Genomic DNA, 15,599 nt, shown 5'->3' on the forward strand with positions numbered 1-15,599 from the left:
GAGGCTGCAAGGTTGACAATATCAAGAAAAGGGGTGAAGGCAAATGTTTCAAAGTGGAGATGAGCAGGGCTAAGATGGGATGCCAGTGAGCAGTGAGGAACGGGAATTTGCGTCAGGAAGATAAGAAGGGTGGCTTGAAGTTTCACTTGTGTGTTTCAAAACAAAGCCCTCCAGCCCCATCCAGTCCTCCCTATCTCCATAACCTTCTCCAGCCCCCTACAGCCCTCCCTACAATCCAAAGGGGCAGCACGGTAGCATGGTGGTTAGCATAAATGCTTCACAGCTCCAGGGTCCCAGGTTCGGGAGGGGGAGGGGGGGGGAGGAGGGGTGGGGGGGGGAGGTGGGGGGGGAGGAGGTGGGGGGGAGAGGAGGTGGGGGGGAGGAGGCGGGGGGGGAGAGGAGGCGGGGGGGGAGGAGGTGGGGGGAGGAGGTGGGGAGGAGGGTGGGGGGAGGAGGGTGGGGTGGGGGGGGAGGAGGGTGGGGTGGGGGGGGAGTGGGGTGGGGGGGAGGAGGATGGCGGAGGGGGAGGAGGGTGGCCGGGGGCGGTTCATGGTTCAAGCTCTAGAAATCCTCTCCCCCTCTCTCGCCCTCTCCTGCAAGTCGGCCTGCCTCTTTGATCGAGCTTTCAGTCACCTACTGCCACTCAATGTAGCTCTTCCCCCTGCTATGTCCCGTTGAAGCATCTTAGAGTCAGAGATGTTTACGGCACGGAAACAGGCCCTTCGGCCCAGCTGGTCCATGCCGCCCCGTTTCTATCACTAAGTTAGTCCCACTTGCCCGCATTTGGCCCATATCCCTCTATACCCGCCCTGCCCATGTAACCGCTTTTTAAAGGACAAAATTGTACCCACCTCTACCACTGCCTCTGACTGCCCGTTCTAAACGCTCACCACCCTCTGTGTGAAGAAATTTCCCCTCTGGTCTCTTTTGTATCTCTCCCCTCTCACCTTTAACCTCTGCCCTCTAGTTCTAGATTCCTCTACCTTTGGGAAAAGATGTCGACTATCTACCTTATCGATGCTCCTCATTATTTAATTGACCTCTATAAGATCACCCCGAAGCCTCCTACGCTCCCAGCCTATCCAGCCTCTCCTGATAATCTTGGGCGGTATTCCTACATAAAGATGCTTTTTAGTTGGCTTTGTTGCCGCTGGAGACCTGGATTACCTCACAGGACGAGAGAGTGGAGCCAACGTATAGCTGTTGAAGCCGTAATTTAATTTTGATTGGGGCCTTTTCACTTGAGGTGAGATTGCCGGGGCCCTGCGAAGGATATTCCACTGTCATATCTTCCGGGAAAGGGTCGCGTCAACAGCACTCGGATCCCAAGCAGGGCCATACCACGGGGGAGCTCAGAGAGATCCTGGCTGCCATTTTGAATGTGTGCCCCCCCCCCCCAAGCCAGCGCGAGTGTTTGGCGTCACCGACCTGTTCTCTATTTCTTCGACAGTCTCCGGCAAGGGAACGTTCCGTGTTTCCGGTAGGAGGAAGGCAGTAATTCCAGCTATTATCGCCGTCCCGCCATATATAGTCAGCGGTAGAAACGGTACGTAGTCGCCGCTCATCCGTATAATCGGTGCTAAAATGGCTCCCATCCGAGCCATCGTACTCACGAGTCCCAATCCTGTCTGCCTGCGAGGGATACGCAAAGAAACGAGAGAAGGCCGATAAATATAAAACATTTCACCTGCTAACATCCATCCTTCCCTCTTGAGCAGACGCTGACACCGGCCTCCTTCACTGAATGGCCCTGATGGATCCCGCACCTCTGATTGTAACTCTCTGGAATGCCGCAGGTCCCTCGCTGCCACTTCCTGATGCCCCCACAGGCTCAAGGCCTCACACCCCTCGCTCCACCACGGGCTGGATTTTCGCGGAGCCAAGGAGATTCCGCGGGCTTTTGGGAAACGGCAGCCGGCACCCAATTCCCAGGATTTCTTTGACCCGTTCCACGGTTTTCAGGCCTTTATGTCTTGCTTTTTGGCGGGGGGGGGGGGGGGGGGGGGGGGATTGGTCACCCGGCCCAGCATTCCCGGCCTGGCTGGCTTCAACAACAGATGGGCCCATCCCCTAGTCGTCCCTGGGTTTCATGTGTCTTTAGCCGATCCATAGCAGAAACTGCAAGCACTTGATACCCCTTGATCTTGTGTAAATCAACACTGTGCAACTGACAGTATGGGTCAGGGAGGCAGAGCTGTCGGCCGAGCCACGTTTTCCCTGGGGCTCTGGTGTTTCAGCAGGAGAGGAGATTTCTGGGCTCTTGGCCAAGCCGCATTATGTATTCTTGGCTGAGAGCCCAGACTTCCAGCAGAGTGCTAAAACACCAGGTGACCACTCACCTGACCACGGTTGGGTAGAGTTCGCCCGAGTAGAGATAGCAACAGCTGAACGCACATGCGAGACATCCCTTCCCGACAGCAGCAAATGTCGTTCGTAAGGCCTGCAGGTCTGTAGGAGAGACAGAAGCGTACAAATGTTACTGTCTGACATTTTGGACAAATTGATAAGCAGAATAAAAACTGCTGTTCGTACCGATTGGTTTAATCCTGGGATGACAGGATTGACCTATGATGAGAGATTGCGTTGACCGGGCTTGTATTGACTGGAATGAGGAGAAAATTCTTCATTCGGGGCAGGAATCGGCCATTTTGGGGACTGAGATGAGGAGAAATTTCTTCACTCGGGGAAGGAGTCGGCCATTTTGGGGACCGAGATGAGGAGAAATTTCTTCACTCGGGGAAAGGGTCGGCCATTTTGGGGACGGAGATGAGGAGAAATTTCTTCACTTGGGGAAGGAGTTGGCCATTTTGGGGACCGAGATGAGGAGAAATTTCTTCACTCGGGGAAGGAGTCGGCCATTTTGAGACTGAGATGAGGAAAAATGTCTTAATTCAGAGGGTGGGAGACCTGCGGAATTCTCCACCACAGAAGGCCATGAAGTCATGGATATATTTAAGAAATAAATAGATAAGACTTCCCGACTCTAAAGGTGTCGAGTGGTATGGGGCGAAATCAGGAATATGGTATTGAGATGGAGGCTCGAAGGGTCGAATGAGCTCCTGCTTCTGTTTCTAGGATTTTAATGTTGTTAAGAGATGCATTAAGCGGTAGGTACAAATGTTCCACCTGAATATTTAAGGGTTGGTTAAAAATAGAAGGATTTCTGGCTCTGAATATCTGCGGAATATTCTAAGGATTGGGACATGGGGCAAAACAGCAAACATTAAGGTCTGGGACACGGAGAATAAATGCATGGGTTTGTTTCTACTGTGTGACATAGTTTTAAGAACATTTTATGTTTGCAGGGTTGTGAAAGGTGCTATTTAAATACAAGACCTTTATTTTCTTCTTAAGAGCTACAGAGCTTTGGGAAGGGGAGTCATTCAGAGGGATCAGGAGCAAGGACCCTCAACGGATTTTCTGACCTCCAGTCCCGGAGATAGGAATGTTACCCCTTATTTGGAAGGGACAGAGATGAGATGTAATTGTACCTGGACGGGCTGTTCAGAGGGGCAGACAGTGGCAATTGAGGTCGGCACGGTGGCGCAGTGGTTAGCACTGCCGCCTCACGCCGCTAAGGATCCTGGTTCGATCCCAGCCTCGGGTCACTGTCTGTGTGGAGCTTTGGGACCGAGATGAGGAGAAGTTTCTTCACTTGGGGAAGCAGTCGGACATTTCTTCCCTCAAAGGGTTTGTGAATCTTTGGAATTCTCCGGGGAAGGAGTCGGCCATTTTGGGACCGAGATGAGGAGAAATTTTTCATTCGGGGAAGGAGTTGGCCATTTTGGGACTGAGCTGAGGAGAAATTTCTTCACTTGGGGACGATGTCGGCCATTTTGGGACCATGATGAGGAGAAATTTCTTCACTCGGGGAAGGAGTCGGCCATTTTGGGACTGACATGAGGAGAAATGTCTTCACTCGGGGAAGGAGTTGGCCATTTTGGGGACTGAGATGAGGAGAAATGTCTTCACTCGGGGAAGGAGTCGGCCATTTTGGGAACTGAGATGAGAAATTTCTTCACTCGGGGAAGGAGTCGGCCATTTTGGGGATCGAGATGAGGTGAAATTTCTTCACTCGGGGAAGGAGTCGGCCATTTTGGCGACTGAGATGAGGAGAAATTTCTTCACTCGGGGAATGAGTCGGTCATTTTGGGACTGAGCTGAGGAATAATTTGAAAAGGTGGACAGGGTAGGTGAATTGACCATGCTAAATTGCCCCTTAATTGGAAAAAAAGAAAAGAAACCGATACTCTAAATTTACTAAAAAAGAAAGAAAGTGGCAACTGGTATTAACCCTGAAAAGTGTGAGGTGATTTATTTTGGGGAGGACGAACAAGGCAAGGGAATACACAATCAAGGGGAAGACACTGGGAAGTACAGAGGACTAGAGTGACCTCGGGGTGCAGGTCCACAGATCCCTGAAGGCAGCAGGACAGGTAGATAAGGTGTTTCCAGAGGCCTATGGGATTATTACCTTTGTTCGCTGAGGCCTTGAATATAAGAGGTTATAGCGGAGCTGTATAAAACGCTGGTTAGGCCACAACTAGAGTATTGTGTGCAGTTCTCGTCGCCACTCAATAGGAAGGATGTGATTGCCCCTGGACAGGGTGCGGAGGAGATTCACCCAGGATGTCGCCTGGAGCTGGAGCGTGGCAGCGATGAAGAGAGGCTGGTTAGGCCGAGGCTGTTTTCCTCAGAGCGGAGAGAAGGCCGAGGGGGGACCTGATCGAGGTGGACAAAATTATGAAGGAGATAGAGTAGATGGGAAGGAACATTTCCCCTTAATAGAGGGCTCAATAACCAGGGGGCAGAGGTTTAAGGTAAGAGGCAGGGGGTGTAGGGGGGATGTGAGGGAAAACCTTTTCGCCCAGAGGGGTGGTGGGAGTCTGGAACTCGCTGCCCGATAGGGCGGCGGAGGCGGGAACTCTAACAACAATTAAGAAGTGTTTCGGTGAGCACTTGAAACACTACAGCGTACAAGGCTACGGAGGAAGTGCTGGGAAATGGGATTTGAATCGATAGGTTCTTGGTGGCCAAAGGGCCTCTCGCTGTGCTGTTAAAAACACTCTACAGACCCATACCTTTTGGGACAAAGATGTTTGCCAGAATAAAGCTCCCTGCCAGGATAAGCGAAGAGCCTTGGGTGAATCGTCTTCCGATCAGACTCAAGGTGAGAAACCCCACAGACTTGGCCGGAACGTCCACGGCCCCAAATATGAACTGGACGAGGTAAATGTCGACGCCAAACCCTTGCAGGTCCATCGCCAGCCCGTAATAGGCGAAGCCCGTTGCAAACCTGTGGCGGAAGAAAGAGAGAGTGTAGCCACAGAGCGACTGGGCCCAAAGGTTCCGCTCTGTCGGAGGGGGAGATTCGTCGGGGGGGGGGGGGGGGCCTTTCTGTTCAGGGATCCTGCAGAGGGGCGCAAACCCCGGCATAATAATTGAAACGAGGTCGGCCATTTTTTTTTCTCAGGGTGACCCACAGCGTTTTCCCCCTCCCGCCGATATCTCGAGAAGTTGGCGTCGAGCCTCGGGCCTTGTGATCCCCTCAGATCGGGGGATGGGAGGGTGGCAGGCAAGGAGGCTTCCAAAACCTAACCACCATTTTCAAGGGTTTCCTCTCCCCCCGCCCCACCCCGGTTGCTTGGTCCATCCCGACTACTCTGTTCCCAACCACAACCTGTTCTCAGAGGACGCCTTTGATTCCGAGTTAATGAAACCCTGTCGATTTGTGCATCCGTGTCCCGATTCCGAATATCTTCTTTAACGTTCCGTGGGGGGGGGGGGGGGGGGGTAATGGGGGCATCGTTGGGCCAGGCGCAGTATTTGTTGCCCATCCCTAATTGCCCTCTTGAGTCGAGTGTCCGGCTCGGCCCATTTCAGTAGGGGGCAGTTAAGAGTCGGCCACATTGCTGTGTGGGGTGGGGGGGGGGGGGGGGGGGGGGTCTGGAGTCACAGGTAGGCCAGACGGGGGTAAGGACAGCAGAATTCCCCCTTTCCCTAAAGGGGGAATATTAGTGAACTAGATGGGTTTTTTTTATTAACGATGATTGTTGTCACGGTCGCCGTTACCGAGACTGAACTTCATAATTCCGGATTTTATTCCTTGAATTTACATCCCACCAATTGCCGGGGTGGGATTCGAACCCCCGCCCCCGGAACACTAACCTAGGGGTCTCTGGATTACTAAAAACATAGAATTTTACAGTGCAGAAGGAGGCCATTCGGCCCATCGGGTCTGCACCGGCCCTTGGAAAGAGCACCCTACCCAAGGTCAACACCTCCACCCTATCCCCATAACCCAGTAACCCCACCTCATCCCATCCCTTTTTGGACACTAAGGGACAATTTAGCACGGCCAATCCACACCTAACCTGCACATCTTTGGACTGTGGGAGGAAACCGGAGCACCCGGAGGAATCCCACGGAGACACGGGGGGGGAGAGAACGTGCAGACTCCGCACAGACAGTGACCCCAAGCCGGGAATCGAACCCGGGGCCCCGGGGTGCTGTGAAGCCACAGTGCCAGCCACTGTGCTCCCGGGCTGCCCAGTGACAATCCCACTTGGCCACTCTGGTAAGATAACCACTCTGCCTTTCTGGCCTCATCAGTTTGGGAGGGGGAAGAACAATGGCGGCCCCATAGAATGCCGTGGTGGGATTTGAACCTGTGCCCCCAGAGCATCGGCCTTTGGATTACCAGTCCACCGACATTACGACGAGACCCCCCCATCTCCCCCTTGGCCCATCAGCTTAATGATTCGCTCCTCCAGCCTTCCTCCCGGGCAAGTGGACAGCAATATCAGTGCCAGCCACATCTACTTGCAACATCCTCGGTCACTCCCTGACTGCCCCTGGAATGATATAACGGCAGCGATCACTCTTACGGGATGGTGCAAATGTGTTGCCGGTTGATTTATTCATTGGAGACACCTGGGGAACCGATATATACGGAGAGAAAGACATCAGAGCTGTGCACGTGTGCTGCGTCAAGAGCAAAAGCCAGACTGAAGCTGGATGTCGTGACACACTTCCCTCCGAGTGATGCCGTGCTGCAATCCCTTAAAGGCCCAGGGCGACACCCCTCTTCATAGAATCAGAGAATTTACAGTGCAGAAGGAGGCCATTCGGCCCATCGAGTCTGCACCGGCTCTTGGAAAGAGCACCCTACCCAAGGTACAATCCCCCCCCCCCACCCTATCCCCATAACCCAGTAACCCCACCCAACACTAAGGGCAATTTTGGACACTAAGGGCAAGTTAGCACGGCCAATCCACCCTAACCCGCACATCTTTGGACTGTGGGAGGAAACCGGAGCACCCGGAGGAAACCCACGCACACACGGGGAGAACTTGCAGACTCTGCACAGGCAGTGACCCAGCCGGGAATCGAACCTGGGACCCTGGAGCTGTGAAGCAATTGTGCTAACCACAATGCTACCGTGCTGCCCCAACTCTTCCTTCCCCTTCTGCTGCAGCGTTCCCTCTGGCATCGTCTGGCTCAATACTGTCACTTGATATCCGAGTTGGGATTTTTCGTCAGGCAAATTTGCTAACCTTGGCTCAGGTTATACCTCCCCCCCCCTCCCACCCGTTCCCCAATAACCTACCAAACAAGCATGGTACAACAGGCAATCTTGCGGATGGCCGGGGTCCTGAACAGGTCGAGCATGCCGCGCCTATTCGTGGCGGCCAACTGGTCGTTTTCCATTTTGGACTTGAGAATCTGTGGAACACACACATACACACACGCAAACACACAAAGCGATGGATTATTGCTAACCTGTTCCTCTTATTACAGCCTTAAACCATGTGATCAATCCCTTCAGAATTACACCTCCCAGTGCCATTAGCGCGACCGAGGCATTCCGTAATAACTTAGGCATCAACCCACTGTAGGGCAACAGCAAGGCGGAGGAGTATTAACTTTTCATAAACATTGGAGCAACATAGCAGGAACAGCAAACATCTGAGGCTGTACAAGGCTCTGGTCAGACCCCATTTGGGAGTATCGTGAGCAGTTTTGGGCCCCGTATCTAAGGAAGGGTGCGCTGGGGCCTTGGAAAGGGTCCAGAGGAGGTTCGCAAGAATGATCCCTGGGAATGAAGAGCTTGTCGTATGAGGAACGGTTGAGGACTCTGGGTCTGTACTCGTTGGGGTTTAGAAGGATGAGGGGGGATCTTATTGAAACTTACAGGATACTGCGAGGCCTGGGATAGAGTGGACGTGGTGAGGATGTTTCCACTTGTAGGAAAAACTAGAACCAGAGGACACAGCCTCAGACTGAAGGGACGAGCCTTTAAAACAGAGATGAGGAGGAATTTCTTCAGCCAGAGGGTGGTGAATCTGTGGAACTCTTTGCCGCAGAAGGCTGTGGAGGCCAAGTCACTGAGTGTCTTTAAGACAGAGATAGACAGTCCTTGATTAATAAGGGGATCAGGGGTTATGAACATGAAAATTGCTTATTGTCACGAGTAGGCTTCAATGAAGTTACTGTGAAAAGCCCCTAGTCGCCACGTTCCGGCGCCTGTTCGGGGAGGCTGGTACAGGAATCGAACCGTGCTGCTGGCCTGCTTTCAAAGCCAGCGATTTAGCTGAGTGAGCTAAACCAGCCCAGGTTATGGGGAGGAGGCAGGAGAATGGGGATGAGAAAAATAGCAGCCGTGATTGAATGGGAGCAGACTGGATGGGCCGAGTGGTCTAATTCTGCTCCTATGTCTTCTGGGTCTTATAGAACAAGCTCACTGGCTGATCTGCTCTTCTTCTAAGGCAAGTACAGAGGGCAGGATTCCAACCCCCTCTGCGGTATGTTAACGAGCAGTGGAGATGGCGCATTGGCCCCTCCGAAGGAATCTGCCTCTGCTGGCAATGCCTGTGGCGTTTGGCATAGCTCGCTATCGGGGGAACCGATGACTTCGGCTGGACAACAGCAGTACAGAAAGTGACGACCAGTTGCCTTCACTTTGGGAAGATGTTGAAGGCACCAGAACCCACTGGTGACAAAACCGCCGTTGCTTACCGCGGTGGTGAGTTTCTGCCCTTCCGCCTCCTTGCCGTTCAGCTTCGCCACCCTCCGGAGCTGCTTCAGGGCCACGTCCTCCTTGCCGTTCAGGATGAGCCAGCGGGCGGACTCCGGGAACCACCTGTGAGAAGACCCGCGCGTGTTTAGGCCCATCACCTCAAAGGCAAGAATCCTCTCGGTTGATTTCGCCCCGCAGCGCAGAAGGAGGCCATTCGGCCCGTCGGGCCCACTGAGAGAGCTTCCAGCCAAGGCCCACGCCCCCAACGTATCCCGGGAACCCCGCCCAACCTTTTGGGCACTAAAAGCCAATCCATCTAACCTGTACGTCTTTCAACGGTGGGAGGAAACGGGAGACAGGAAACCCAGGGCGGAGAGAACGTGCAAACTCCACCCCAGGCCGGATTCGAACCCAGGACCCTGGCGGCTGTGAGACAGCGGTGCTAACCCCTGACCCACAGATTGAGGATTGAAGTGTCCCCAATTATTTTGTTTTCCAATTTAGCGTGGCCAATCCACCTACCCTGCACATCTTTGGTTTGTGGGGGGGTGAGACCCACGCAGACACGGGGAGAATGTGCAAACCCCACACAAAGTTTGGACCTTCCTAGTTCAAGTCCCCTGCCGCCACACTCGCTGAGGATTCAGGCCTGCCTTTCTTAAATACACCGGACTGTATTATTATTTATAGGGGCTGTTAAGCAATGTTGAGCATAACCAGTCTCAAAAGTCAGAATTTCAAATCAAAAGCAAATGAGTTACACCGTTGGCTCATTTATTAGGTTCTGTGGTTGTAATTTGGGTTGGCATTCTCAGTTCTGCTGTGTTATCTTAATGGTTGACTGATGCAACACACTCCTGGCAGATCTCCCACATTCCATCTTTCGCACACTTGAGGTTATCTTTATTTCTGCTGTCCGTTTCCTATCTCGCACCAATCTGCACCTATCTGTCATCCTTGCACATTGGCCCTTCGTTAACCAATTTGAAAATTCTCCGTGTTTCTGAATCCTTCCTCGCTTCGCCCCTCCCCATCCCCGTGACTCCTCCTGCCCTACGTCCCTCCGCAAACCATGGGTGGGATTCCCCGCCCTCCCTCGCCGGGTGGTCGGGGCGCCGTGCCAATCGCGCCACGCCTCCCCGACCCCCGCACGCAATTCCCCCACCCCCACGAAAACCAGCGCCACGCGAATCGCGCCAGGCCGCTCGGAGAATCGCCGCAAACGGGATTCCCCGGCCTGGATGGGCCGAGCTGACGCGCGTGAACGGCAGGGTCTCGCCAGCACCGTCCACACCTGGTCGCTGCCGGCGGCTACTCGTCTTGAAGGCCTTGAGGGGGGGGGGGGGGCCTGTGGAGGGGGGGGAGGGGTGGCTCTGTTCCCAGGCGGGGGCCTCCAATGGGGTCTGGCCCACGATCGGGGCTCACCGATCGGTGGGCCGGCCTCTCCCCCCCCCCCCCCCCCCCCCCGGGCCTACTTCCTTCCGCGGCCGGCCCCAGAATCCGGAGCGCTCCGCGAGGTTACCGCGCATGCGCCAGTTGGCGCCGGCCCAACTGCGCATGCGCGGGACCCAAGGCGTCGCGTCTTTTACGCGCCGCCGGGTCTCTGACGCCACGCCGAGGCCCCGCCCCCGTAAATCGCGCGACGCCCCTGCTAGCCCCCCGGAGGGGTGAATCCCGCCCCCGTATCCCTCCAATTCTGGCCTCTTGAGAGCGTATTCGGTTTGAACCCATCGAGTGGCTGAGTCTTCAGCTGCCTGAGTTTCCGTCTGTCAAAGAACAAAGAAAAGTACAGCACAGGAACAGGCCCTTCGGCCCTCCAAGCCCTTGCCGACCATGCTGCCTGTCTAAACTAAAATCTTCTACACTTCCGGGGTCCGTATCCCTCTATTCCCATCCTATTCATGTATTTGTCAAGATGCCCCTTAAACGTCACTATCGTCCCTGCTTCCACCACCTCCTCCGGCAGCGAGTTCCAGGCACCCACTACCGTCTGTGTAAAAAACTTCAGGGTGGCATGTAGCCCAGTGGATAGCACTGGGACTACGGCGCTGAGGGCCCGGGTTCGAATCCAGGCCCTGGGCCACTGTCCGTGTGGAGTTTGCACATTCTCCCCCGTGTTTGCGTGGGTTTCACCCCCACAACCCAAAAGATGTGCAGCGTAGGTGGATTGGCCACGCTAAATTGCCCCTTAATTGGAGAAAAAAAATAATTGGGTAATCTAAATTTATATTTTAAAAAAATTTCCCTCGCACATCTCCTCTAAACTTTGCCCTTCGCACCTATATCCCCCTAATAATTGACCCCTCTATCCTGGGGAAAAGCCTGGGACCGAGATGAGGAAAGAATTCTTCACTCGGGGAAGTAGTCGGCCATTTTGGGGACTGAGATGAGGAGAAATTTCTTCACTCGGGGAAGGAGTCGGCCATTTTGTGGACTGATGAGAAATGTCTTCACTCGGGGAAGTAGTCGGCCATTTTGGGGACTGAGATGAGGAGAAATATCTTCACTCGGGGAAGGAGTCGACCATTTTGGGGACTGAGATGAGGAGAAATGTCTTCACTCGGGGAAGGAGTCGGCCATTTTGGGGACTGAGATGAGGAGAAATGTCTTCACTCGGGGAAGTAGTCGGCCATTTTGGGGACTGAGATGAGGAGAAATGTCTTCACTCGGGGAAGGAGTCGGCCATTTTGGGGACTGAGATGAGGAGAAATATCTTCACTCGGGGAAGGAGTCGACCATTTTGGGGACTGAGATGAGGAGAAATATCTTCACTCGGGGAAGGAGTCGGCCATTTTGGGGACTGAGATGAGGAGAAATGTCTTCACTCGGGGAAGTAGTCGGCCATTTTGGGGACTGAGATGAGGAGAAATATCTTCACTCGGGGAAGGAGTCGACCATTTTGGGGACTGAGATGAGGAGAAATGTCTTCACTCGGGGAAGGAGTCGGCCATTTTGGGGACTGAGATGAGGAGAAATGTCTTCACTCGGGGAAGGAGTCGGCCATTTTGTGGACTGATGAGAAATTTCTTCACTCGGGGAAGGAGTCGGCCATTTTGGGACAGGGACGGAGAGGAATTTCTTCGTTCAGGGAAGGACTGGGCCAGTTTGGAACTGGGATGTGGAGGAATTTCTTCACTCGGGAGCTGGTGGATCTTCAGAATGCTCCGTCCCAAAGGGTCCATGGGAACTCAGTCATTGACGAAACATATCAAAAAAACGTCAAGGGATTCATGGATAGTTCAGTAAAATGGCATGGAGTAGAAGACCAACCATGATCTCATCGAATGAAGGGAGGTTTATTCAGTTATACAGGGCGTTGGTGAGACCACACCTGGAGTGTCGTGGACAGTATCACTCTCCTTATCTGAGGAAAGATGTCAATGTGCGGGAAGCGGTTCAGGGAAGGTTTCCCAGGCTAACACTGGGAATGGGCGGGATGTCCGATGAGGAAAGGGTCGGAGAGGTCGGGTTCGTACCCGCTGGAGTTTAGAAGGGTGAGAGGTGACTCAATCGAAACCTTTCAGATCCTGAGGGGGGGTGGTCTTGACAGGGTGGGATGTGGAGAGGGTCTTTCCTCTTGTGGGAGAATCGAGAGCGGGGGGGGGGGGGGGGTCATTGTTTAAAAATAAGGGGGCGGCCCGTTGAAAACGGAGACGGGGGAGAAATGTTTTCCCTCAGAGGGTGGCGAGTCTCTGGAACTCTCTTCCTCGAGAGGCGGGGGAAGGAGAATCTTTGAATGTTTTTAAGGCCGAGGTGGATAGATTCTCGATTAATGGAGGGGGTGGGGGGGGGGGAGGTGAAAGGTTATCGGAGGTCGACAGGAATGTGGGCTGAGGTTCCAATCAGATCGTCCACGATCTTATTCAATGGCCTAGCAAACCCGAGGGGCCTCCTCCTGTTTGGGTTCTTATGGGCTGATAGGCTCCGATACAATTCCTGAACCAGACCGATCGCCGTTGACTTTACCAGGCGTAGAGGAAGAAGACGAAGAACGGGACGGAGACTGCGAACTGAAGCCAACGCCAGTGTTGGATCCCGTACGCGATCGCAGCCAGCAGCATTTGGCCAGACGTGTAGACGTAGTTGCAGATCATTTCCACGGAGGTGCGAAATCTTGTCGGGACCCATTCAACCCCTGGAGGGAAAAAAAGGCGGAGAGGGGGTCCATAATCACGAAAGGCGCCTCAAAACGGGGTCCGAAGTGACGGAAAACGAATCGCACCCGAGGCCGCGCACGTTTAAAGTGGAACTCTGAGGGGGGGGGGGGGGTGGCTGTCATGTGAGAGTACCTTTAAGAAATGGGTGTTTATGTAATGTACCTTTAAGAAATGGAGCTGCTCGTGTCGCTGGAGTGATGTCAGAGTGTGGGGGGAGCTGAGCTCTACTTCTGCTTCTTAGTTTCAGTTTGAGAAAAAGCTTTGGGTGTGTCTGTGTTTTCCAGTGAGCGGCATCTGAAGTTTAACCAAAGGGCTGCACTCTTGATCTCTGCCATCCAAAGACTATCTATGGATCTAATGTGCTCCTGTTTGAAGGTTTGTTAAGTCTTTTGGATGTTAAAGGACAGCTTACAGGGTTACGTAGTGCTGGGGGGTTGTATTTGAATTGATGGTCGCTAAGATGTTCACTGTCTGTTTTAAAAAGGTTAACTTGAGTTCATGGAATAAACATTGTTTTGCTTTTTAAAAAACTTTTCCATTTCTGCTGTACCACACCTGTAGAGTGGGCCGTGTGCTCCCCATACCACAATCTAGTAAAAGTTGTGGGTGAGGGGAACTCCATGATACACTTTGGGGTTCTCTAAACCCTGGCCCGTAACAGTGGCACAGTGATTGAAGGAAATGCATCGTGGGCGGCTTGCCGTGTTCAGGCGGCCTCCTGTGCCGTCTATCATGGAGAAACACTTCGCAGTTTAGCCCACTGCGCAGAATTGGGTGGATTTTCACAGCTGTAGGAAGCCCAGTCGCTGTGCAGAGAATCATACAGCACCGAAAAGGCCCTTCTGCCCATCGCTTCTGCACCCGTCACAACCACCTGACTAATCTAATCCCATTTCTTAGCACTCGGCCCACAGCCTTGTCGGCCCCGGCATCGCAAGCACACATCGAAATGTTTCTTAAGTGTTACGAGGGCCTCTGCCTCCACCACCCTTTCAGGCAGTGAGTTCCAGACTGCCACCCCCCTCTGGGCAAAAAGGTTGTCCCCTCACATCCCCTCTAAACCTCCTGCCCCCTCACCTTAAATCCCTGCTGCCTGGTCATTGATCCCTCCACCAAGGGGACAATTTAGCATGGCCGATCCACCTAACCTGCACGTCTGTGGACTGTGGGAGGAAACCGGAGCACCCGGAGGAAACGAACGCAGACACGGGGAGGACGTGCAGACTCCGCACAGACAGCGACCCAGCGGGGAATCGAACCCGGGACCCTGGCGCTGTGAAGCCACAGTGCTAGCCACTTGTGCTCTGGTGTTCTGTCTGGTGATTGGTTGTGTGCTGTCCTGTGTGTTGATTGGCTGTACTGGGTGTCTGTCACTGCCTGTCTGTATCTCGTTATGTGCATATCATGACAGGTTTATTAATCTAATCTTTGAGGCGATGGCGATGTTCTCGTTTGTAGGCACCCCCCCATGAGAGATTTTGGGGGGGGGGGGGTGCCTGCTCCATCTCTGGCAATGGCCCGTGGGGCGCGCGAGGTGTTTTCACTCACTGAGGGAGAAGCTGTTAAGGATGATTCCGGATACTGCCATGCCACAGAGGAACCTCCAAAAGCAGAAGAGCGGGTAGGAGGTGGAAAAAGCTCCGCACGTCCCGGTGGCTGCCAGTTGGCAATAGGACCAGAGGAGGAGAGTCCTTCGACCAAACCTAACGGACCATAAACATGAAGCAAAATCAGCCGTTACCGTTCCGTGTCAAACAGTGTAACATCATGATATTAGTGAGTCATTCATCCCCGTGTGTGTCTTGGCAGAGGAGGTGGCATCGCGCTGTCGCTGTCACCAGTATTGTCACTGGATTGGCAATCCAGGGACCCAAGATAATGATCTGGGGGGGGGGGGGAGACCCTGTGTGGTAGTATGACTAGAGGTACTACGGTACCTGGGGGTGTGAGCTGCTATTGGTGTAGAAGGCTCGCTGCCCATTGGCCCTAGTGTTGTCTTCTCATTGGTCGGAATGTAAGGTAGCTCCGCCTACGCGGCGGAGTATAAGAACCCGTGTTGCCCCAGCAGCCATCGTTCTTTCTGTACTCCTGCTGCTGGGCGCGGTTCTTGTAGATTAAAGCCTTCGATTCGGACGACTCCTTCGTTTCTGTGTTCGTCGCCCTGCTTCGGTTCCCACCCCGGCAGATGGTGAAACAGGAATCCAGTGGAAAATCTGGGATTAAAAGGCGACCACAAAACCGTTGCCGATTGTGGTAAAAAAAAACGCCCGGTTCGCTAACGTTTTCGCTTGAGGGAAGGGGGAGATCTGCCGCCCTTACCACGGTCTGGCCTACTTGTGACTCCAGACCCCGCCCTCCCCACACACACACACTTACAGCAACATGGACGCCGTTTATCTGCCCCCTTCAAAATGGCCGAATGA

At 53.6% G+C, this 15,599-nt stretch overlaps 1 protein-coding gene across 1 annotated transcript in view; it reads right to left on the bottom strand.

Annotated features, from left to right (window-relative positions):
- The window catches only part of LOC119958827 (solute carrier family 22 member 6-like), a 54,727-nt gene that overhangs the window by 1,632 nt on the left and 37,496 nt on the right, over positions 1-15,599 (bottom strand). Inside the window, 7 exon segments of the mRNA XM_038787330.1 lie at positions 1,429-1,632; positions 2,340-2,448; positions 5,082-5,296; positions 7,610-7,725; positions 9,019-9,142; positions 12,986-13,154; positions 14,725-14,879. Coding sequence (XP_038643258.1) covers positions 1,429-1,632; positions 2,340-2,448; positions 5,082-5,296; positions 7,610-7,725; positions 9,019-9,142; positions 12,986-13,154; positions 14,725-14,879 — 1,092 coding nt within the window.

The sequence above is a fragment of the Scyliorhinus canicula genome, chromosome 31, assembly GCF_902713615.1.
Source record: "Scyliorhinus canicula chromosome 31, sScyCan1.1, whole genome shotgun sequence".
Lineage (NCBI taxonomy): Eukaryota > Metazoa > Chordata > Chondrichthyes > Carcharhiniformes > Scyliorhinidae > Scyliorhinus > Scyliorhinus canicula.